The sequence below is a fragment of the Nerophis ophidion genome, linkage group LG19 (assembly GCF_033978795.1).
Source record: "Nerophis ophidion isolate RoL-2023_Sa linkage group LG19, RoL_Noph_v1.0, whole genome shotgun sequence".
Taxonomy (NCBI): domain Eukaryota; kingdom Metazoa; phylum Chordata; class Actinopteri; order Syngnathiformes; family Syngnathidae; genus Nerophis; species Nerophis ophidion.
Genome location: NC_084629.1, coordinates 11,820,768 through 11,845,394, shown reverse-complemented (window position 1 = coordinate 11,845,394; position 24,627 = coordinate 11,820,768). Strand labels below are relative to the sequence as shown.

General features: G+C 40.3%; 1 protein-coding gene across 1 annotated transcript in view; it reads right to left on the bottom strand.

Moving 5' to 3' along the window:
* LOC133537966 (follistatin-related protein 1-like) overlaps positions 1 to 23,848 on the bottom strand; it is a 52,621-nt gene extending 28,773 nt beyond the window's left edge. The window contains exons 1-2 of the mRNA XM_061879159.1: positions 23,694 to 23,848; positions 23,504 to 23,560 (exon numbers count right to left, since the gene is read on the bottom strand). Coding sequence (XP_061735143.1) covers positions 23,504 to 23,560 — 57 coding nt within the window. The 5' untranslated portion in view covers positions 23,694 to 23,848. The remainder of the gene's footprint in view (positions 1 to 23,503; positions 23,561 to 23,693) is intronic.
* Between the last annotated feature and the right edge of the window lie 779 nt (positions 23,849 to 24,627).

Sequence of the window (24,627 nt, the reverse complement as noted above, 5' to 3'; positions counted from 1 at the left end):
CAACGGTGACTCCCATTAGCCGCATCTTTCAAGTGTTTTTTTTTATTTTATCATCTTTAAAATCTTAAAAAAAAGACGAGTGTTCTTGTCGCTCATAATGACTATGAACGATAGGCAAAATTCCAGAAAGTGCAGTGCCCCTATATTATTCTATCTGTACGTGTAATTTTTTTTCTTTGTTGATTTTATCATTATCTTTTAAATATTTAATGTGTATATTGTAACGTGTCCTTGAGTTTTTGAAAGGTACTTGTAAATTAAATGTACTAATATTTGTATTAATATTCATAATTATAATTATTATTATCATTATTATTATTACCCGAACGCCTCCCTAGGGAGGTGTTTCGGGCACGTCCGACTGGTAGGAGACCACGGGGAAGACCAAGGACACCTTGGGAAGACTACCTCTCCCGGCTGGCCTGGGAACGCCTCGGGATCCCCCGGGAGGAGCTGGTCGAAGTGGCTGGAGAGAGGGAAGTCTGAGCTTCCCTGCTTAGGCTGCTGTCCCCGCGACCCGACCTCGGATAAGCGGAAGAAGATGGATGGATGGGTGGATTATTATTATGAAGGCCCTCAGTCTGACACATGAACATTAACCTCAGAATGTGTACAACTCTTTAAAATTTTACAGTCGGAGGAAATGAGGGCAGTAGAGAAAAGTTGATAGGGAGAGAAGGGGAGTACATTCCTGAGCTGTTGTCTCAGTTGGGGTCTGACCGGGTTCATCTTGAGCCAAAATCTCCTTAGTATCTAGGTCAGAGTACTGCCCCTAATATCCCCGTCACCAGAAATTCCTGCTTTTTCTTTATTCATTCCTTCTCCACTTTTTTATCAGTTAGAAAAACTTCTCTTTAGAGTTACATCTCACTTCTCTCTAAAACTCAACCCGAGAAAAATGATACACTCTTGCTAAGTATGAACCAGTTTCCCCGCTGTAAAATACATGCAAGCTTGTGCCTAAGTCCCAATGCGCCGGGAGAAGCATCACAAGCAAGCAACTTTTTATCTGTTATGGACCGAATCGTTGAAGCTGTAGGATGTGCCCTTAATAATTAAAGCACCGCTAGATGTGTACTGTCTGAATCAATTTTTTCTACAGTGCATTTTAAAGCCCAGCTCAGTTCTTGTGCAGATGACAAAGAATGAAGGTAGTGTTCAGAATTGCACTATAAAGCCAAAAAATTACTAAAAAACACCTTTTCAGCAGAGAGGTCTGCTGGCTTGTTTTTTTAATGTGCCGTAAAACCAGATTTGGTGGGGTATTTCCTTGAAATATTAAGGACTTAAAGTACCCTATTATCTAGTATTTTTAAACTTCTTTTTTTTTTTTTAAATACATATCCAAGGTCCCACAATAGTATAATGGAAGGATTTAAAAGTGCTTTTAGTAAGCCCCCAATTTGTTTCTGTAGCCTAAATGCTGATGAGCTGTGTATTAAAGAAGTGCTATTGTCCATTTTATCCTCTTTTTACATATTAACTGTAACCCTGCACCTGTCCAATGTAATAGATTCCATATATCACATACAACAACATAACATTAAAAGGGACCTACAAGGAACTGTCTTTTCGGACTAATAATTGTTGTTACAATGTTGGATATTCGTTTTAACAATCATAAGGTTCTAGTTTGCGGAGTTTTGCTGTCTGGCGAAGTTGTGACATCACAGTGATACTTGCATTTGGACATTAATTCAAACTCTCAGTCAGAGGGGGAAGAGCTCCTCCCTCTCCGCTTCAGACTATGACAAAACAAAAAAAAGATTGGATAAAGTAATATTCTCATCTAATTGTGGAATGCACATGATAACACTGACATGCGACATGCAGTCTCATAAACGCTGCTAATAACAGCTGTTTTTATGTGGAGTCTGAATCGATTGGAGAAAGTCCATATATATATATATATATATATATATATATATATATATATATATATATATGGCTTAACCATGAGGAGGCTTAACCATGAGATGTTCCAAAACGAAATAATAAAATAAAACAAGTTTTAATATTTCTCTTTTGGTTTATGCTTTCTATGTGATTTTGGTGTGGTTCCTGTATATTTTGATAATTTTTATGGTCAAAAACGCGGAAATTCCATGTTTCCTAAACAATACAATGCAGCAGATGAGAAGTGAGGCAGACACAGGCAGAGCCTCCCCGCCTACACACAGTGTGTATTGGGCTTGCGAGCGAGGGGGCGCATGCTTGTTGCCACGTGGAAAAGGCAGGTCTTGAGGCAGCAAGTACCTCTGCCTCAAGGTAGGGGGCAATATATTGTCAACTTGCAGTTCAATGCCTCAGCAGTACTCTGACTTTCTTTTTTTTTTTAACTGTATTTATAACAAACATGGCATTTTTATTAGAGTAAGCCAGCATTTGTGGGTGTTTTTTGTCGGATGCAAAAATACTGTTTAATTTCTTGGAATGAAATTTAATTAAATGAATGTTTCTGCCAATATAGAGGATTATATACTGTATCCGAGATTTTATATATATATATATATATATATATATATATATATATATATATATATATATATATATATATATATATATATATATATATATATACATATATATATGTATATATATATATATGTATGTATATATAAAATGTAGTAACAGGCACATTTATAACAACATTTAACATTTACGTATTTTGCTCATTTTAAGCATACGTGACGCATTAATTTAAAAAACGCATCACAATCTTTACATTTTCCTTCAACTACATCACTGATTATTACTCACTGCAGACTTCATGAGAGCCAAAAACATAATAAATTAATACTTACATCACACTGTCTGCTGTCATTATGATGCCGACTGATAGCATCTTGTCATATTCCTGTTTAGATGAAGAATAATTCATAGTCCTCGCAAAGAAAAGAGGTTGGAACCAAGCGTCTTTTTGTGTCTGTCTCTCCATTTGCGGTTCTAAATTAGATGCCTTAGCGTACCAACTTGTGGGATTACGTCATTATCATTTTACTTATAAAGTGAGAGGCATTATTTCTGATCTAGAGTAAACTTCCACAAGCTCCGACGCGAGAAAGCAGCTCACCAGCCGATTATGTCAACATATCGCTACACAAGCTCATGATCGCAGTGTTGCTATGAATAGTTTGTCTGCGTCCGCGCTTATAATAAAAATATCACTAATACTTGGTTAATATTCAAGTCGAGAAATGTAAATGGAGCATTGTTGCCCCTTTTTGGATTGTTTTTTATTGGGTTTTATTGGCGGAATAGAGGCACCCCCATTGGCTCCATTGTGAGTTGACTTTTATATATGATTATTTCCAAGAAAAAGAAAAAAACACATACCCTTTTAAGGAGTAAAGAGGATACAAAGGTTAGCAACACAACTATGTGAGCTACAGTGCTTTTTTTTTTTTTTTTGCCAAACTGTCCTCCATGAAGTGGTGGGCTTTTTTGTACCAAACTATCCTCCATGAAGTGGTGGGAAAGCTGATCTTACTAAGGTTGGGTCATGTCTATAATAAAATACTTTTTTTTACTTGATGGCATCATGAAAACATTGAACTTCAAAAGCAACCGTCAGAGCACCTCTTCACTCAAAAGTGGAACAAAGAAAGGGGAAAATACTGTATATTCTTCTCAGGTTTGGTGCTCATTAACAGGCTATAGGGACACATTTTACTTAAAAAAAATTCATAAGGCATATAAAGGCAATTTGTACGTGTAGTCTCAGGCATTTTCTGGGGGTCAGACAGGGTCTGAGATTAACCCCGACGAAACAAATGTATCCTGGGTAATGTGCCGTTAGTGCAAATCTGCTTGTTTCGTCTTCACCCTGCTTCTATTGAGCGTGAAAGGAATAAATGGACAAATAGGATGATGTCACTCCAGTCTGGAGGCATTTATTTTCCACGTACCAGACACCCTTGTCCAAGACTTCTAATGTAAGGTAAAAGAAAAAGGGGAGGGGAAAAACATGGGGCAGACTGAGGAAAACGCTTGGAAGACGTCACAGACTGGGCTGAACCACATCTGCTAGTAGTTAATTCAACACTGGGGGAAATAAAACAGCAATGAACGCCCCCCCCTCCCTTGTTTGCCCTGTTGTCAAGACCGAAGTGACTTGGGTGTGCTCTGTCAAGCACCACCGGACTCACATCCATAAGCTCCATTGTCTACAATCTTACACTAGCACCCTTTTCTTTTGTTCTCGCGGTCTTCAACCATCATTGAAGACGGATGGGTCTGTGCTGGGGCTCCACCCAGAGCAATGGCTGCACTCCATAATGAGGCCACTATTGGGGTTGGAAAGATGTAGTTGTCCACTTAATCCAGATTGTTTCAAAACAGTCAACACGCACACGACTGGAGCCTTTGTCGTCCTAGCGTCATGGGGGAAACTACCATTTGACTGGTGAGACATTCAATGGAGTTGAACGTCAACATCTTACTTCCATCCATCCATCCATTGTCTACCGCTGATCCATCTTTGTGGTCGCGGGTAGTGCTGGAACTTATCTCAGCTGCATTCGGGCGGAAAGCGGGATACACCCTGGACAAGTCGTCACCTCATCTACTAATGTAAAATTTCCATCCATCCATCCATCTTCTTCCGCTTATCCGAGGTCGGGTCGCGGGGGTAGCAGCCTAAGCAGGGAAGCCCAGACTTACCTCTCCCCAGCCACTTCGTCTAGCTCTTCCCGGGGGATCCCGAGGCGTTCCCAGGCCAGCCGGGAGATATAGTCTTCCCAACGTGTCCTGGGTCTTCCCCGTGGCCTCCTGCCGGTTGGACGTGCCCTAAACACATCCCTAGGGAGGCGTTTGGGTGGCATCCTGACCAGATGCCCGAACCACCTCATCTGGCTCCTCTTGGTGTGGAGGAGCAGTGGCTTTACTTTGAGCTCCTCCCGGATGGCAGAGCTTCTCACCCTATCTCTAAGGGAGAGCCCCGCCACCCGGCGGAGGAAACTCATTTCGGCCGCTTGTACCCGTGATCTTATCCTTTCGGTCATGACCCAAAGCTCATGACCATAGGTGAGGATGGGAACGTAGATCGACCGGTAAATTGAGAGCTTTGCCTTTCGGCTCAGCTCCTTCTTCACCACAACGGATCGATACAGCGTCCGCATTACTGAAGACGCCGCACCGATCCGCCTGTCGATCTCACGATCCACTCTTCCCTCACTCGTGAACAAGACTCCTAGGTACTTAAACTCCTCCACTTGGAGCAGGGTCTCTTCCTCAACCCGGAGATGGCACTCCACCCTTTTCCGGGAGAGAACCATGGACTCGGACTTGGAGGTGCTGATTCTCATTCCGGTCGCTTCACACTCGGCTGCGAACCGATCCAGTGAGAGCTGAAGATCCCGGCCAGATGAAGCCATCAGGACCCCATCATCTGGAAAAAGCAGAGACCTAATCCCGCGGCCACCAAATCGGAACCCCTCAACGCCTTGACTGCGCCTAGAAATTCTGTCCATAAAAGTTATGAACAGAATCGGTGACAAAGGACAGCCTTGGCGGAGTCCAACCCTCACTGGAAACGTGTCCGACTTACTGCCGGCAATGCGGACCAAGCTCTGACACTGATCATAACGGGAACGGACCGCCACAATAAGACAGTCCGGTACCCCATACTCTCTGAGCACTCCCCACAGGACTTCCCGAGTGACACGGTCGAATGCCTTCTCCAAGTCCACAAAGCACATGTAGACTGGTTGGGCAAACTCCCATGCACCCTCAAGAACCCTGCCGAGAGTATAGAGCTGGTCCACAGTTCCACGACCAGGACAAAAACCACACTGTTCCTCCTGAATCCGAGGTTCGACTATAATGTAAAATTTATTCATTTAAAAAACACATGGAAAAAAACTAGTGTAAGTCCAGATAAAATGTCATGGCTCCAAGTCCTGCTAACACAAACCTATTACGCCGAAACCTACTACACATCTAGTTCACCTGACCTACTACACCTAATCTACTAAACACCAACTGTGAATGAAAACAACTCCCAGTTAAAAAAAAACAATACCACAGCATAAATGTGCAGTCTTCCACTGTAGTGTAGTTATTTGAACACTTGAATTTACAGTGCATACAGAAAATATTCACAGCGCTTAATTTTTTCCACATTTTGTTATGGTTTGGTTTAATTAACTTTTGTCCTCAAAATTCACCATAATGACAATGTTGAAAGTATTTTTTTTTTTTTTTTAATGTTGCAAAGCGATTAAATAAAAAAAAAATCTCATGTATATAAGTATTCACACCCTTTGCTTAATACTTTGTTGATACGCCTTTGTTAGCAATTACAGCTTCAAATCTTTTCAATACGATGCCAGAAGTTTGTCACACACAAAAATGGACATTCCTCTTTGCAGGACCTCATCAGCTCCATCAGGTTGGATAGGAAGTGTTGGCATAATATTTAAAAAAGACTTGAGGCTGTAATTGCTGCCAAAGGTGCATCAACAAAGTATTGAGCAAAAGCTATGAAAACTTATTAACAAATTTGCTAAACTCAAAAAAACCTTTCTACCTTGTCATTATGGGGCATTCTCTGTAGAATTTTGAGGACAAAAATTTATGTTTTGCATTTTGGAATAAGGCTGTAACATAAAATGTGGACGGCGTGGCGCATTGGAAGAGTGGCCGTGCGCAACCCGAGGATCCCTGGTTCAATTCCCACCTAGTACCATCCTTGTCACGTCCGTTGTGTCCTGAGCAAGACACTTCACCCTTGCTCCTAATGGGTGCTGGTTGGCGCCTTGCATGGCAGCTCCCTCCATCAGTGTGTGAATGTGTGTGTGAATGGGTAAATGTGGAAGTAGTGTCAAAGCGCTTTGAGTACCTTGAAGGTAGAAAAGCGCTATACAAGTACAACCCATTTATTTATCATTTAAAAAGTGAAGCACTGTAAATACTTTCCAGATGGATGGTTTAGTCTTTTAATTTGAGTCAGGAATGTGAAACTCTGCATTAGAAGAGGCTGACTTTCACTATTAATGATTATCCTTGACACTGGAGTTCCAATATAACACTTTAAGTTGGCAGTGCTGCGCCATCATTTGTCATGTCATTATTAAACACAGCAGTACAAAGAAAACATACACCAGAAAACAACCATTCATCGATGATTTAGAACACTTTTAATATTTGTAATCTTTTCCACCACTATATCTAACCACCTCTTATGTCCAAGCATGTGAGTTGAATTTAGGGCTGTTGTTGGTCAATTGTGTGACTGTTTGTGTCTTCTAGTACATAGTGTTGCTAATAATAAGACACTAGTTCAGCTCCTAAAGGGCTCATTTTAAGCAAATCTAAAAGCTAAGAGAACAAACTGTGGGGATGTGTAAACCCAACCCTCCCACCATACGCAGCCAAGTCTTACCTCACCCTTAGCTTCCTTCCCCCTTGCTTTAATTGTAAGAGCGTGGTGGCTGTGTTCTGTTTAACATCACTCCAGCTATCTAATCCCCCTGCACGATATTTGCCAGGGCTCCATGACTCCGTGTAGAGATGCAGTAATTAGAGCGAGCTGATAAAGACAAAGGACACATCGTCCCCCTCAAGTTCATATTTCCTCCACCTGGACAGATATTTTTAGCCCACCTTGGGTGAGAGAGAACAGCCGATGGAATTAACATCTACTTCAGCAGTGTCATCTCTGTTCTCCCGCCTGCTGAAGCCTCTTAAGAGGAACTCTCGCCCGTGCACGCTTTAACTTGACAACTGCAATTTGTATGATTCATTGCTGGTCTTTCTAGGTAAATTAACCACTCCACTGTTGTCACCACAAATGATGCGGGACAACAGATGTGAAAGTATAAGAGCATAGACCTCTATTACGATTGCTTGCTGGTTGTCATTTCACTCTGCACATACAAATGTTACCTTTTTTTAAAAGGTAATGCAATTTTTAATTTTGAGCAGCAAACGTGTACACCATTTTCAAGTGAATTAAGGGAAAAAACGAGTAAAGCTGTGTTTTCAATAATAATGCTAAATACCATGGTTGAAAACAAAACCATCGTGATGACTTTAGGGGAGGTGCAGCAGCTTAAGAAAAATAAATAACTTTTTTACAAACCTGTAAAATATATTTAACGTTACATTTTAGAGGTAAATAAATGCATTTTTAGTGAAGGTGATGAAACCTTTGTAAACCGGACTTTTAAACCAAGGATGGCAAGGCCCGCAGTTGTAAACAGTTTACAAACATTAATTCAAACCCCAAAGTGTCGAAGGTGAAAAACAATCAACAGGAAACCAAGCACCAAAATCTCGGTAGATGTGCTCCTGCTCAGGACAGAGAACCTCCTCTGGCATTGACAGACAGCAGACTGTCATAAAAATGGCATTTTTCCACTTAAATACCACCGATTTGACAGGGGTGATTAAGAATGCAGTTATTTTGCAAAAATACACCATGAATAAATCATCACAAGTCTAAAGTACTCGCATAGTACATTTGAGCTTGTTGATCAGTCATTTTTGCTACAGTGAATTCAGGCTTGGAGATCATAACTTTTAAATGTCCAGTGTCCTTCTCTAACACTCAACTTTTGAGAACCAGGCAGGTGTGTTCATCTATTTAAAACCCTTAGCCTTAGACTATTTTACCCCCCAGTTTAGAGCCATGGTGACTGACAGGTTGTGATTTGTTTGTTGAGTGAATGCTTTTCACTGACTAAAGACATTGAATGTTTGTTGTTTGTCCATTTTGTGCTTCCTAACAAATTTGCACGGTTTGAGAGGAAGTTAAGGGCAAACAGTGACAGTGGGGGAGGTGGGGTCAAACTGTCACATTTAGATTATATCGTAAAAGTAGGGCTGCAACAATTCATCGATTAAATCAATTAGAAAAAAGTGATGAGTGTAATCAATAAAAATATAGAGAATCTGGATCGCATGGAGTGCCCGGAACTTTAAATTAGCAAACATTGGTTTCCGCAGGCCCACCGCACTAAAGTGCACCTGAAAGCGGTGTTTTGTAGGTGCCGTGATCTGTATGGTGGGGAACTGTGGATTTTTTTTTTTTTAAACTTATGTTTTATTAATGCACACATGAAGTTCAATTTCAATGTTGATGATGTGCATTTATTATAAAAATTGTCATTAATATTATTATTTCCACTCTAATAAATATTTTCCTAAAACACACCTTTAGGATATAAAGTCTGTTTTATACGATTACACGATTAATTGAATAAACTAATCGATTAATTGATTACTAAAATAACTGATAACCTTAGTAGAAGTAAACAGTCTGGTGTGAGCAGAAAAAAACACCAAATATGATTCAGAGGTGAGGCTCATTGTGCCACAATTTGAAATTCCAGCTTTAAAAACACCACAAAACATCCTTTTCAATGCACAATTGTGTATTTCCCCGGCAACACAGATGCACTTGTCTATTCTTGGTTATACCTAGGACCGTAACTAGCATTTGACAAATACCGAGGTCGAAAACTGGTTGTGCAAGAGGACCTTTGAAAGGCTGAAATAATTGGTATCCTAGCCCAGTATAAATTGTATTACCTTGAGCAACACAATGAAGTTCCAGAATAACAAAAGCTTTAACTGAGCTATAAATATCTATCACTCATCTAACATCTTTGATAACCAGCAAAAGTCCACTTTTTAATATCGTGAAGTTTAGCATAGCAACATTGTTTTACATCATTAAAACATACATTAAAAAAACATACCACATTTTCAACCACGACCAGGGTTCAAACCCAAGATCTTCATCTTTGGACTACAAGTACTAATGACATTTGCCACAAAGCCACAACAAGTAATGGAGAATATTTTGCATTCAGGTGAAATCAACATTAGTTACATCAGTATGACTTAATGTCAATGTTATGTTGAGAGCACATTTTGGATCGAATAATGTTTAAAATAAAAGTGGACTTCTTTGCATTACGTTGTTGGAGTTGTAACGTGCAAGACTATGATTTACCAAATGGTGATGTACAGCGCACACAATGTCCTAAACACAGTACATCTCCAGTCAATCATGTCATTATACTTTTGTCACCTAAAAAAATACAGAGGACATAACCTCGGTGTCCTCAATGGTAGTTACGGCCATGGTTATACCACATTGATTAATGGATTCTCAACAATATGTACTTTGGGTCATAGACAAACTATCAAAAACCGATACAACTTTTTCATCCTTTGTAGATCATTGCTGTTTCAGAATACAAATAATCTCTGAGCAGTCAGTCTTTATTAAAGGCCTACTGAAACCCACTACTACCCACCACGCAGTCTGATAGTTTATATATCAATGATAAAATATTAACATTGCAACACATGCCAAAACGGCCTTTTTAGTTTACTAAATTACAATTTTAAATTTCCCGGGAGTTTCGTCTTGAAAACGTCATGTAATGACGACGTGTACGCAAGACGTCACGGGTTTTTAGGAAGTATGAGCGCTGCGCACACACACAGCTAAAAGTCGTCTGCTTTAACAGCATAATTACACAGTATTTTGGACATCTGTGTTGCTGAATCTTTTGCAATTTTTTCAATTAATATTGGAGAAGTCAAAGTAGAGAGATGGAGTTGGGAAACTTTAGCCTTTAGCCACACAAACACACGGTGATTCCTTGTTTAAAATTCCTGGAAAGTAAAACTTTACTATGGATCAGAGCGCGGTCAAGCCAACATGAATCACGACGGAATGTCAAGCAGCAGGTTTCGGTGAGAAAATTGTGGTTAAAAAGTCGCCCTCGGGGAAAAGCTGAGCTTGTGCCGTCCACAGCTGCCGTCGACTCCCCTGAGACACTGCGCGTCAAGACACCCGTGGAGACACACCTCCGACTATCAGGTAATATTAAACTCACTAAAAAACTAGCAACACAATAGAAAGAAAAGGGATTTCCCAGAATTATCCTAGTAAATGTTTTTAAAAACATCAGAATATGTCCCAGTGCAATCGCGTATTTTTTTTTTTTTTAACTTTTTGTTTTTTTGTAGTCCGTCGCTATCAATATCCTCAAACACAAATCTGTCATCCTTGCTCAAATTAATGGGGAAATTGTCGTTTTCTCGGTCCGAATAGTACTTTTTGTTGGAGGCTCCCATTAAAATCAATGTGAATATGTGAGGAGCCCCCACACTTGTGACGTCATCTTCTGCGACTTCCGGTAGAGGCAGGGCTTTTCTCTTAACACCGAAAGTTGCAAACTTTATCGTGGATGCTCTCTACTAATTCCTTTCAGCTAAAATATGGCAATATTGCAAAATGATCAAGTATGACACATAGAATGGACCTGCTATCCCCGTTTAAATAAGAAAATCTCATTTCAGTAGGCCTTTAACCTAAACTGAAAACACCTTCTCTCATTCCATCCAACTTATCCTCTGTGCAGTCCAAGTATTTCCAATGACAACTAGCACACAGCCTGTTAGCTCATACGAGACTTCTGCTGCAACTTGTTGACCTCCTTAAGAAAGTGTACTGGTATGCCAGTTCAGGCTCTTCCCACGGCCAGACAACACGCCATATATTATCAAGGTAATTACCTTCGGAGAACAGATGCCACCCCATTACCATTGCGCCTTTCCATTGGACAAACCCTGGCAGGAGCGAGCCAATCCCTGTAGATTGTGATAGGGAATAAGGAACAAGGCTGGCATACAATAGGGCTTTCTTCCGGGCAGTCAGGCAGGCAAAGGTGGGAGAAAGCAATGAAAGGTCAGCACGGGGAGGGGATTGCGGGACGTTGAGTCATTCATGGAAACCATCCAAGAGCTTAACGATATGTGTGTGTCTTTCCTTTATTACCTCTGCCATGGAGGTCATGATGTTGCTGTCTTAGTTTGTTTACGCCAAAATTATTTATTTAACTCTGGTGTGGAGTGGATCGATTTATGTTTTATTCATCATTGTGGTAATTTTGATGCCACAGTAGACGGCAAACACAACTACATTATATATTGCCAAAAGTGTTTGGCCACCCATCCAAATGATCAGAATCAGGTGTCCTAATCACTCGTGTATAAAATGTATACAATCAAGCACTTAGGCATGGAGACTGTTTCTACAAACATTTGTGAAAAAATGGGCTGCTCTCAGGAGCTCAGGGATTTCCTGTAATTCCTTTTTTTATTTTTTTCTTCTTTGTCATGATAAAGGGAGGTTTTTTGTCATGAAAAAGTGAGGTTTTTGTGGTTGGTGCACTAATTGTAAGTGTATATTGTGTTTTTTATGTTGATTTAATAAAAAAATTTAATTTGTTTTTTTTAAATAAAAAATTCTTCTGCGGCCCGGTAGTTGGGGACTATTGCTCTAGAGCAATGGAGACGCATTCTCTGGAGTGATGAATCACGTTTTTCCGTCTGGCAATCTGATGGACGAGTCTGGGTTTGGAGGTTGCCAGAATAACGGTACATTTCGGACTGCATTGTGCCGAGTGTGAAATTTGGTGGAGGAGGAATTATGATGTGGGGTTGTTTTTCAGGAGTTGGCCCCTTAGTTCCAGTGAAAGGAACTTTGAATGCTCTAGGACAGTGGTTCTCAAATGGGGGTACGCGTACCCCTGGGGGTACTTGAAGGTATGCCAAGGGGTACGTGACATTTTAAAAAAAATATTCTACAAATATCAACAATTCAAAAATCCTTTATAAATATATTTATTGAATAACACTTCAACAAAATATGAATGTAAGTTCATAAACTGTGAAAAAAAATACATCAATGCAATATTCAGCGTTGACAGCTTGATATTTTGTGGACATGTTCCATAAATATTGATGTTAAAGATTTCTTTTTTTATGGAGAAATGTTTAGAATTAAGTTCATGAATTCAGATGGATCTTTATTACAATCCCCAAAGAGGACACTTTAAGTTGATGATTACTTCTATGTGTAGAAACCTTTATTTATAATTGAATCACTTGTTTATTTTTCAACAAGTTTTTAGATATTTTTATATCTTTTTTTCCAAATAGAAAAAGAAAAAGAAAAACCCCTACAAATGAGCAATATTTTGCACTGTTATACAAGTTAATACATCAGAAACTGATGACATAGTGCTGTATTTTACTTCTTTATCTCTTTTTTTCAACCAAAAATGCGTTGCTCTGATTAGGAGGTACTTGAATTAAAAACATTTCCACAGGGGGTACATCACTGAAAAAAGTTTGAGAACCACTGCTCTAGGATACTAAAACATTTTGGACAATTCCATGCTCCCAACCTTGTGGGAACAGTTTGGAGCGGGCCTCTTCATCTTCCAACATGACTGTGTACCAGTGCACAAAGCAAGGTCCATAAAGACATGGATAACAGAGTCTAGTGTGGATGAACTTGACTGGCCTGCACAGAGTCCTGACCTGAACCTGATGGAACACCTTTGGGATGAATTACAATGGAGAATGAGAGCCAAGCCTTCTCGACCAATGCGCTTTTGGAAGAATGGTCGAAAATTCCTATAAACACACTCCGCAACCTTGTGGACAGCCTTAGACTTAGACTTAGACAAACTTTAATGATCCACAAGGGAAATTGTTCAACACAGTAGCTAAGTTACAATGATGGAAAGTGTAAGGGTGGAAAGGACAATGAAGGTATAAATAGACTAGATATAGCAATGTAGAATATAACATATCTGCGAATATATACAATATATACTTAATATGTGTACAGTATATTATATATCAGAAGAATTGAAGCTGTAACAGCTGCAAAAGGTGGACCCACATTATATTGAACCCTAGGGGTTAGGAATGGGATGGCACTTCAAGTTTATACGTGAGTTAAAGCAGGTGGCCAAATACTTTTGACAATATAGTGTATATTCCCTTTACGAGCAACTTTTTATTTTTTTCATTTTAAACTGTGCTAATCATTTCCACATATAACAATCACTCAATGTTTTTTGTCAAGAGGTGTGGTTCAAAACAGGCTTTTTTTTTTTTTTTTTTTTAATCAAAATCTGTCTTTAATCTAACACAGGGGTCTCAAACTCACTTTACCTGGGGGCAACTGGATGCAGAGTCTGGGTGAGGCTGGGCCGCAAGAAAAGATTTCCTAAAAAATGTTTTGCATACTCCTCAGCATGTCTAGTTGTATAATGACATTTCAAATTGTATCCCTCGTGCACTGCAACTTTCTCTGTGCAAATAAGACACGTCGGGCTGCCCCTGTGCTCAACAAAGAAATATTGCATCTCCCACTTTTCCTGGAACTGTCTTTGCTCACCACCGACCTTTCTCTTCACTGCAGGCTTTGAAAAAGACATGATTGAGGTTGTAAAATATATTTGTATTCAGCCGACGCACGGAGAATAATGTTATTTCCGCAATGTGTCATTACGCTTTTCCTCCCCACAGCAACACGGCGGTTGGCGGTTAATAGTAAAGTCCCGAGATAGCGAGCGCAAAAAAAGTGACGGCTCCCGCAGTGTTTTTCGGCATCATTTAGAAATATATGTAGTTTTCATCGTGTTAGGCATTGCAAATTAAACAATAAAAAAACAAATAATTTGAATTAGGGCTGGGCGATATTCCCTTTTTTTAATATTGCAATATTTTTAGGCCATATCGCAATATACGATATATATTACGATATTTTGCCTTGGCCTTGAATGAACATTTGATGCATATAATCACAGCAGTATGATGATTATATGTGTATACATTAAAACATTCTTCTTCATACTGCATTCATATATGCTACTTTTAAACTTTCATGCAGAGAAGGAAATCACAACAAAGTCAATTGAACAAAAGTGTATTTATTAAAGTTATTAAGCAATGGCACAAACATTCAAGTCATTTCCAAAACATAAATTGCAAGCTTGTCAGAGACATTTTAAGTGTCAAATAAAAATGAGTTGCATAACAGGAAATCAAATAGTATTCGTCCTTCACTATGTGGTATGTTACTAAGGTTATGAAATTCTCTTCATTCTCTAGCGAGTGACTTTACAAACGATGCTACATATTAGCAGTAATGCTACTTTTTATAGCAACGCTCCCCCACCCCACTTGACAAATTACGGTTGTCTGTTCGACATATTCCCTCTTGAAGCCGAACCACTGCCAGACGATGAAAACCCTGCTGTTGTTATTGGGAATTAAGTCTTCCTTCATTTGTTACCAGATCCGCACCATCTTTCCCTCGTACGGCTACGTTAGCAGCTAACATTAGCCACGTCGCTAGCTCTCTGCCCTTTTTTTTTTTTTTTTTTACCTCTGTGCCCTGTGAGGGCGTGTATGTGACGTGTGACATATGTAAGCCTGCTTGTCTGCGAGAAGGAGAGACAGGAAAGAGCGAGGAGAGCCTGAAGTGTACGCCCGCAGCTAAAAGTCCTGCGTGTGAACGTATATTCGAATATTACGATATAGTCATTTTCTATATCGCACAGAGACAAACCCGCGATATATCGTATATATCGATATATCGCCCAGCCCTAATTCGAATTGGTCCAGGTTATCGGGGATTGTTATTACTGACGGACAGGTGTTCCAGTGTGACTGCAGCCGGGCACGTAAGAAAACCCTTGTCTCCATGGCAACGTCACTTGCCGCTTTTCCACTAAGCAGGGGTAGGCAACCCAGAACGTTGAAAGAGCCATTTTGGACCCAAATACCACAACACTTGTCAAGCGCCATTCATTTAAAACTCGCGGGCCGCACTAACATTAAACTTTCATATTAAGGTGGGGGCCGCAAAATAACGTCTCGCGGGCCCCGTGTCTGTGACCCTTGATCTAACACAAACTAATCAAAAATCCAAGAAAAAATATCTGTTGTGCCGTTGTCACATGAGCTGACTATGGGGTTAGATTGTACTGTGTAAGTACAAGTCATCGTAGGCCAAAAATGTTAATAGCCATACTTCGATGTCACTTTTCTTTTCACTTTTTTAGGAATTGTGCCCAATACCTATGTGAACACAAACATTTTTCCTTTTTATTTTATTTTTCTAAATAGTAAAAAACTACTAGTAAAAGGTGCTTAAAATGCTGGTAACAGTGCAGTTCCCTATTAAGCTTTGTTCTGCATGATATGCCAATTGATGCTACACTTCACTAAACTCAGGAAGAGAACTAACATTGGCATCACATTATATTACAGCAACATGACTGGTCTAGTAAGTAAAGAACATGAAGGATGACATGTATTCTTTCTACGTCTCCTAGCAACCATTGCACATGACATTCTAAACGGGTTACTGTAATTAATGAACAAACAGCTTGGCCTTTTTCAATTGGTCATTTCTCGTAACAACAGTTTACTACCGAGGAGGATGTGGCCCTTATTTGACGCTGTGGCTTTTACCAACGGTCTTGTTTATCATGGCGGAAACACCTTCAACCACATTATTTCTTACCAATTAATTTATGTGCAACTTATGACTGCTGTGAAACAAGAATGATGAAACTTACTTATTTCCCATTTTATTTTTTCCACTTTTACTACTATTACACACTACTACTGTTTGTTAGTGGGTCTACTTAGTACTTTTGTTTGTCATTGTGGAAATAGAAGGCAACTGAGTCTAATTTGCATAATTGGCCCAGATGAACATAAAACATGAAAAGCAAAACAAATATGTTCACAAAATACAAATCACGTTTCTTCTTTTTGTGCGTTTTTTTTTTTTTTTTTGAGAATCTGGGTGCGTTGGTAGAAGGTTTTGTCAGCACTAGCCACTTTTTTCCAAGATGGCGCTGCTGTAGTGGCTGCTGTAGGCAGGATCTCTGTGCTCTTGTATCATCCTTTTGTGTTTCCCTCTTGTTTTCATGTGTTATTATATTTTTTTGCCTTTTGGTCCAGGACCCTTTGGGACTGTGTGATAAGGGGTGTCACTTTCGTGACCTCTGTGGTGCTTTTTTTGTGGACTTCTGGATCTGCCTCCCGGGAGCCTTTTGGCCATGGAGACCAGCTGCTGGGTGTCTGCCACACCGGAGTCGCTTTGGAGGGACTCGAGGAGATGCGGATGAGGGGAAAGGGCTGCGGAGCTGGCACTGAGCGCTGGGACGGAGAGGCTTTGCGGTGTCTTGGCTGGGTGAGCAGGTGTCGGACACCTCAGTCTCCTTGGACGTATCATCGCTCATCCATGCGGACTGGACACTGGCCGAGAGTGGAGTCGGCTGTCCTGGTTGCTTTGTTGGGTCTGCTCCTGTCTCTGGCCATCCTCCCTCCACCCCAGCGGACGATGGCGTGGAACACCGCAGAGGCCACCACAGTGGATATGTTTCTTTTACTTTTTATTCATAGCTGTATGTAGAAGTGTCTGGTTGTATCTGCTGTTTTAATGTCTTTAATGTCCTATGTGTTCTTTGATGTTTGATGTTTCCCTCTTACGCACATGTAAGAGGGGTGTGTACTATGGCTATGAGTTGTTGTTTTTTTCCCTTGGCCTCAGTCTGCACCCCCTCTCCAGGGCCCAGGCTAAGACCGATTTTTTTATTTTATTTTAATCTTCTATTTTTTCTCCCCCCCTTGTTTACCTGTATCTCATCTTTTTTTGTAAGGGGTGCTGGAAGCCGGCAGACCCGTCAGCGATCCTGTTCTGTCTCCCTTTAATGTTTGTCTGATCTTGAATGGGATTGTGCTGAAAATTGTAATTTTCCTGAAGGAACTCTCCTGACGGAATAAATAAAGTACTATCTAATATAATCTAATCTGATTGAGAAAAATATTTGTGCTTTAATGTTAGACCCTAACTTTAAAAGTGTTCGATGACACTCAAAAAGGAGCTTTTTGAAAAACAGAATCTAGAGGAGTCGGAATACTCTGAAGTATATAAATTGGTAGCACATCCTCGGTCAGGGACAGGTGTCGTCAAAACAGAGTTACGATGCCAACTATTGTGCTGAGTTGGAACAACAAGCTACCGTCACATACAGTCCCGTTATAATGGAGTAGTGCAAAAGGCTGCACCAATATGCATACATGGCTGCCTAAGTGTATCCATGGCAGGATGCATGGGAAACAATGCAATTTACACACTAGTTAGCCATCTTCCACAAACATTATTGTTTATGTTAACTACAGTAATACACCACTTTTGCCACCTACAGTACTGGAGTGGAAAAGTATTAGCCTCAGCTGACCAACACGCCGGATTGTAGTCAGCTGGAGGCGTGTCTTAATGAAATCAAACAATGGATGTCCGCTAACTTTTTGCAACTCAACGCCAAAAAAAACGGAAATGCTGATTATCGGTCCTGCTAGACACCGAACTCTATTTAATAATACAACTCTAACATTTGACAACCAAACAATTATACAAGGCGACACGGTAAAGAATCTGGGTATTATCTTCGACCCAACTCTCTCCTTTGAGGCACACATTAAAACCGTTATTAAAACGGCCTTCTTTCATCTCCGTAACATCGCTAAAATTCGCTCCATTCTGTCCACTAAAGACGCTGAGATCATTATCCATGCGTTTGTTACGTCTCGCCTCGACTACTGTAACGTATTATTTTCGGGTCTCCCCATGTCTAGCATTAAAAGATTACAGTTGGTACAAAATGCGGCTGCTAGACTTTTGACAAGAACAAGAAAGTTTGATCAAATTACGCTTGTACTGGCTCACCTGCACTGGCTTCCTGTGCACTTAAGATGTGACTTTAAGGTTTTACTACTTACGTATAAAATACTACACGGTCTAGCTCCATCTTATCTTGCCGATTGTATTGCACCATATGTCCCGGCAAGAAATCTGCGTTCAAAGGACTCCGGCTTATTAGTGATTCCCAAAGCCCAAAAAAAGTCTGCGGGCTATAGAGCATTTTCCGTTTGGGCTCCAGTACTCTGGAATACCCTCCCGGTAACAGTTCGCGATGCCACCTCAGTAGAAGCATTTAAGTCTCACCTTAAAACTCATTTGTATACTCTAGCCTTTAAATAGACTCCCTTTTTAGACCAGTTGATCTGCCGTTTCTTTTCTTTTTCTTCTATGTCCCACTCTCCCGTGTGGAGGGGGTCCGGTCCGATCCGGTGGCCATGTACTGCTCGCCTGTGTATCGGCTGGGGACATCTCTACGCTGCTGGTCCGCCTCCGCTTGGAATGGTTTCCTGCTGGCTCCGCTGTGAACGGGACTCTCGCTGCTGTGTCTTGGATCCTCTTTGGACTGGACTCTCGCGACTGTGTTGTATCCATTGTGGATTGAACTTTCACAGTATCATGTTAGACCCGCTCGACATCCATTGCTTTCCTCCTCTCCAAGGTTCTCATAGTCATCATTGTCACCGACGTCCCACTGGGTCATTATTGTCACCAATGTCCCACTGGGTGTGAGTTTTCCTTGCCCTTATGTGGGCCTACCGAGGATGTCGTGGTGGTCTGTGCAGCCCTTTGAGACACTAGTGATTTAGGGCTATATAAGTAAACATTGATTGATTGACATTGAACTAAGCAATAATATTATTTTTGTTTGCTTTCATTAACAACAATAACCACTTAACACTTACTGCAAATGGCCCCTACTCTGTCAATCACTACCGTGCATTATCATTGGCTCTATGACAGGGGTGTCAAACAAGATCCGGCCCGCTGGCCTGATCCGGCCCGCGGGCCGGATCAGGCCAGCGAACAGGTTTTATCCGGCCCGCGAGATGAGGTTGCTAAGTATAATATTGAGCCGAAATTTTGGAATGAAAGGAACTGCTGTACTAAATGTGTCCACTAGATGTCGTAATGGTAATTCTTTGTATCTTTGTAGATTATGCTACATATGTATGAAAAAAAAACACATGTTAGTGCACCAGAGGAAAATGATTTTGATATTATTTTTTTATCTTAATAGATTGAAAATTAACACCAATGAGTTGACTGATGAACATTATTACAAAATGTATTCAGAAAGTATAAATAACGACAAATAAAGATAGAATACTATTAACCGTAACGTGTAAGTGTAAAAACAACAACAACAACAACATACATTTTTTAAACAAAGAAAACAATCTGAAGTTGTCTTTATTTTTAAGTTATCGTAGCATGATTTTACCAGTCCGGCCCACTTGGGTGGAGTTTTTTCTCCATCTGGCCCACAATCCAAAATTAGTTTGACACCCCTGCTCTATGACCTATGTAGTGCCAATCAAATGTTTTTATATCTCTGTAATCAATAAAGTACTTTATATTCTATTATTTTCTATTCTTTTATATTCTATTCTATTCTATTAGGTGACAGACAGTCAATATGACGGCAAAATAAATGCAGTTTACTTCCTCTGTATGTGACTCAAGGTCAACGAGGCAATAAACAAAGAGAAGCCAGGTGTTCAACAGCTGAGACTGTGAGGTCATCAAACAAAAACTTTCGCGTGCACGCTTTCCTATTTCCAACATGGACAAAAATGAAACAGAAAACACCTTATAGCTCACCATTGTTCCGCCAGTCATCAAACTACAATCCACGACGTCACTCCACAGTGTGATGTCCATAAGGTGAGCATTCTTGAGACCTATCTTGAGCGTGCAAACAAACACACATGCTGCCTGACTGACCACCCAAATGCACTGTTTGGAGACCATTAGAGCAGCTGCCAAGCATCCCCAGCAGTAAGTGCAAAGTGTAGGTGGAGCAGCGCTGATGAAATGTACACAAGCTCGGTCCTTCCTTCTTTTCTTTTCACAGCTGCCTGCCATTCACATGTCACTCCTTTATGTATAGCACCCTTTTCCTGAGCCGCTTTACCTTACAAACTTCACTTGTTTTGAATAAAAGTGCCTACTGCAACAAGAAACAATGATTGGTACCACATTCCATAAACATCTGATGACATTTAACAACCCCGGGGGAAGAAAAAAAACGCTTGAGACCGCGGGATAACTTCACATCAAACTACCGGTTCCAGGTGTTTTCTTCTTGTAAATCAGGGGTGTCAAACTCGTTTTAATTGATGGCCACATCGCAGTTACGGACGCCATCAGAGTGAATAATATATGATAAAACAATGAATAAGGATTTGCCTTATATTACATTATTTCATATGTATTTGATTATTGTATCTTTTTTTTATGTTTGCTTCAAAAATGTTTTTTTGATTTTACTGTACAAAAAACATGCATCTCAGTTCCAAGAACTTTGCCGTAAAATATTCGGTGTTTTTTTGTAGCATATTATTGTAAAAGGACTGAAAAAACTGTACCACTGTTTTTTTACAGTAAAGTCTACAGTTGTTTTATAGCATATATATATATATATATATATATATACCAGTACCAAAGTTGTTTCGCAGTTAAAAGAAACTGGCAGCTCAGTCGCCAGAATTTTACTGTTAATTTCTGTTGTCATTTTTAGTGTAGATAGCTTGCTTCGAAATCATAACTCCGGCAGGTATTTAGATATTTATTTTGATTTTAATAAAACAATGTTTTTGAATGTATATTAAAATGTTATTGTATTATTAGATACTAGTAAAACTTAAGATATATGAATATAAAGGATATGCATGCAGTACAAGTAGTTTTAAGAAAATATTCTTTATTAAAGCATATCATTATATTTCCTGATTTTTGCGGACCACATTAAATGATTTGGCCCCTGGGCGTTGAGTTTGACACGTTTTCTAACTCAGTCATTCTCAAACTGTGCGGGCGCCATCTAGTTGTACAACAACAAAAAAACACTTGATTAAAGTACAGTGTTTTACATTTCTATTTATATATTTGACTTATATATTCAAACAGTGTTACCGTTCAAACTATGTGTATTGTTACAGTGTGCAAACATATTAATATACCCGTTAAATAAAAAATCTGCCTTGTTTTTAATCAATACTTTGGCCCACTGCGCTACTGTATTTTAAAGGCCTACTGAAACCCACTACTACCGACCACGCAGTCTGATAGTTTATATATCAATGATGAAATATTAACATTGCAACACATGCCAGGCTTTTTTATTGGCGACCAAAAGTTGCGAACCTTATCGTCAATATTCTCTACTAAATCCTTTCAGCAAAAATATGGCAATATCGTGAAATGATGAAGTATGACACATAGAATGGACCTGCTATCCCCATTTAAATAAGAAAATATAATTTCAGTAGGCCTAATGTTAGTCTTTATTGTGGTACTTGGATAACCTTTTTTTTTTCTGAGATGGTACTTGGTGAAAGTTTGGGAACCAATGTTATATATCAGGGGTGCCCATTACGTCGATCTCGGAGGGTGTGTCAGTCGATCTCAAGCCAGGCATTAAAAAATAGACATAAAAATGAGCAATCATCAATCATACCAAGACTTCACTTTCGTCAGTTGTTTGACATTCTCGGCACCCGAGGATCTTGTGAGATGACGCTGGCTGCTGCGAGCTCATATCTAAGAAAAAAATCACTAACAGGGCGGACGCAGAGAAACACATTTTATTTCTAGAGACTCCGTACTTACTGTCAAAACTCTAAAGACCGACTGCACAGTTCCTGTCTTCACCATAAAAGACCTGTTTCATCCTGCCTGTGCTAACAAAATAAGAGTCTCAGAAAGCTAGCGTGCACAAGCTAGCAAGCTACGGAGTTTGATGCCAATGTATTTATTTCTCCCCCGCCCTCAGCGACCGCTTTCTCACTTGCTTGCCCACCCGCACTCTCACTGACGTCACTCACCTGCTGCCAGACATTAAAGGGCCACACACATATGCTACTCTCATAACAAAGTGTTTAAAAACGAGTATGCAAGTTGGACAAATGAGATGCCAAATCCAACCACTTTCATGTGGTATTGGACAGAAAGGAGGACTTTTTTTTCCCTCCATTTGAAAATGCGGACATTATCAGCACCACTGTCTAATTCCAATGAATGCAACATGCCCCTGGGGATAGGTTGATTGGCAACACTAAATTGGCCCTAGTGTGTGAATGTGAGTGTGAATGTTGTCTGTCTATCTGTGTTGGCCCTGCGATGAGGTGGCGACTTGTCCAGGGTGTACCCCGCCTTCCGCCCGATTGTAGCTGAGATAGGCGCCAGCGCCCCCCGCGACCCCAAAAGGGAATAAGCGGTAGAAAATGGATGGATGGATGGACGGCAAGTCATCAGAATCAAATACACCAACTTATATTCTTGTCTTCATGAAAGAAAGGAATCTATGTGTATTAAACATGCTTGTATTATCATTAAACACCATTAACTTGTTAACAAAAATGTCTCTTTCATAAATGAATAAATATAAATTATAAATAGGAATGAGGTAGATCTCCTCGACTTGGTCAATTGAAAAGTAGCTCGCCTACAGAAAAAGTGTGAGCGCCCCTGTTATATATCATTCAGAATGGGTTTTAATTGGCAAAATATGAGCATTATTAATGGTGAAGTAGTGCACCAATTACTACAATTAGTAAGTGTGCCATACTCCATTAGCATTTAGTGACATTTTAGAACAAACCTGTGGAAAATACCGCATAAATACCCTGAAAATATGACCATAACCTAAACATTCTAACTGTTTTTCTATTCTAAATCATTCGGCATGCGGCTTTAGGATATTGAATGCGACTTTTTAGCCAAGTTTAAACTTACCTCTGCGTGAGAGTGAGCCAAGGCAAGCAGAAAGAGCACAGCGACACCCCGCAACATCTGGTCGAGGAAGCGAGAAAAAAAAGTCAGGTTTAAGCAGCAGGAACTACCATTCGAAGCGGTTGTATGTATTAAAATTCTCTTTTTGAGTGTAAAAATGAAACGGGGTAAGTCCTCGTCGCTGCTACGTTACCGTTAAGTAGATTTGATAGCTGCTCGGATGGGCGACAGAGAAGTAGACCAGAGAAGAGGTTTCGACGACGGCTTGGAGGAAATTGGAGGAGCTTTGAGGAATTTCAGTTGGTCTTCAGTGTTTTCTCCTCCTCTCCCGGCAAAAGGACCAATGGAAATGTCTCAATTTTTTCCTTCTGGGAACGTTCACTGAGAAGGGGGAGGAGGAAGAAGAGGAATGGATGTGTGGAAGAATACAATACATGAACGTGCAGTAAGTAATGTAGCTTAAGTTAACTATCAGAAAAAAAATTGCTCATCGTTAAAAATCACCATAAAACGACATTCAGGGGTCACCAACCTTTTTGAAACCAAGAGCTACTTCTTGGGTACTGATTAATGCGAAGGGCTACCAGGTTGATACTCACTTAAATAAATTGCCAGAAATAGCCAATTTGCTCAATTTACCTTTAATAAATAAATCTATATACCATGGGTGTCAAACTCTGGCCCGCGGGCCATATTTGGCCCGCCGTGTAATTTCATTTGGCCCTTGAGGTAATATCAAATTAAGATTAGAGCTGGCCCGCCGGTATTATACAGGGGGCCAACCCTCACGATTTACCCGAGAGACTCCCGAATTTCACTGCCCCTCCAGAAAATCTCCCGGGGCAACAATTCTTCCGAATTTCTCCCAATTTCCACCCAGACAACAATATTGGGGGCGTGCCTCGAAAGCACTGCCTTTAGCGTCCTATACAACCTGTCGCCACGTCCGCTTTTCCGCCATACAAACAACGTGCCGGCACAGTCACATATTATCTGCGGCTCTAACACACATGAATGAATGCAAGGCATACTTGGTCAACAGCCATACAGGTCACACTGAGGGTGGCCGTATAAACGACTTTAACAATGTTACAAATATGCGCCACACTGTGAAGCCACACCAAACA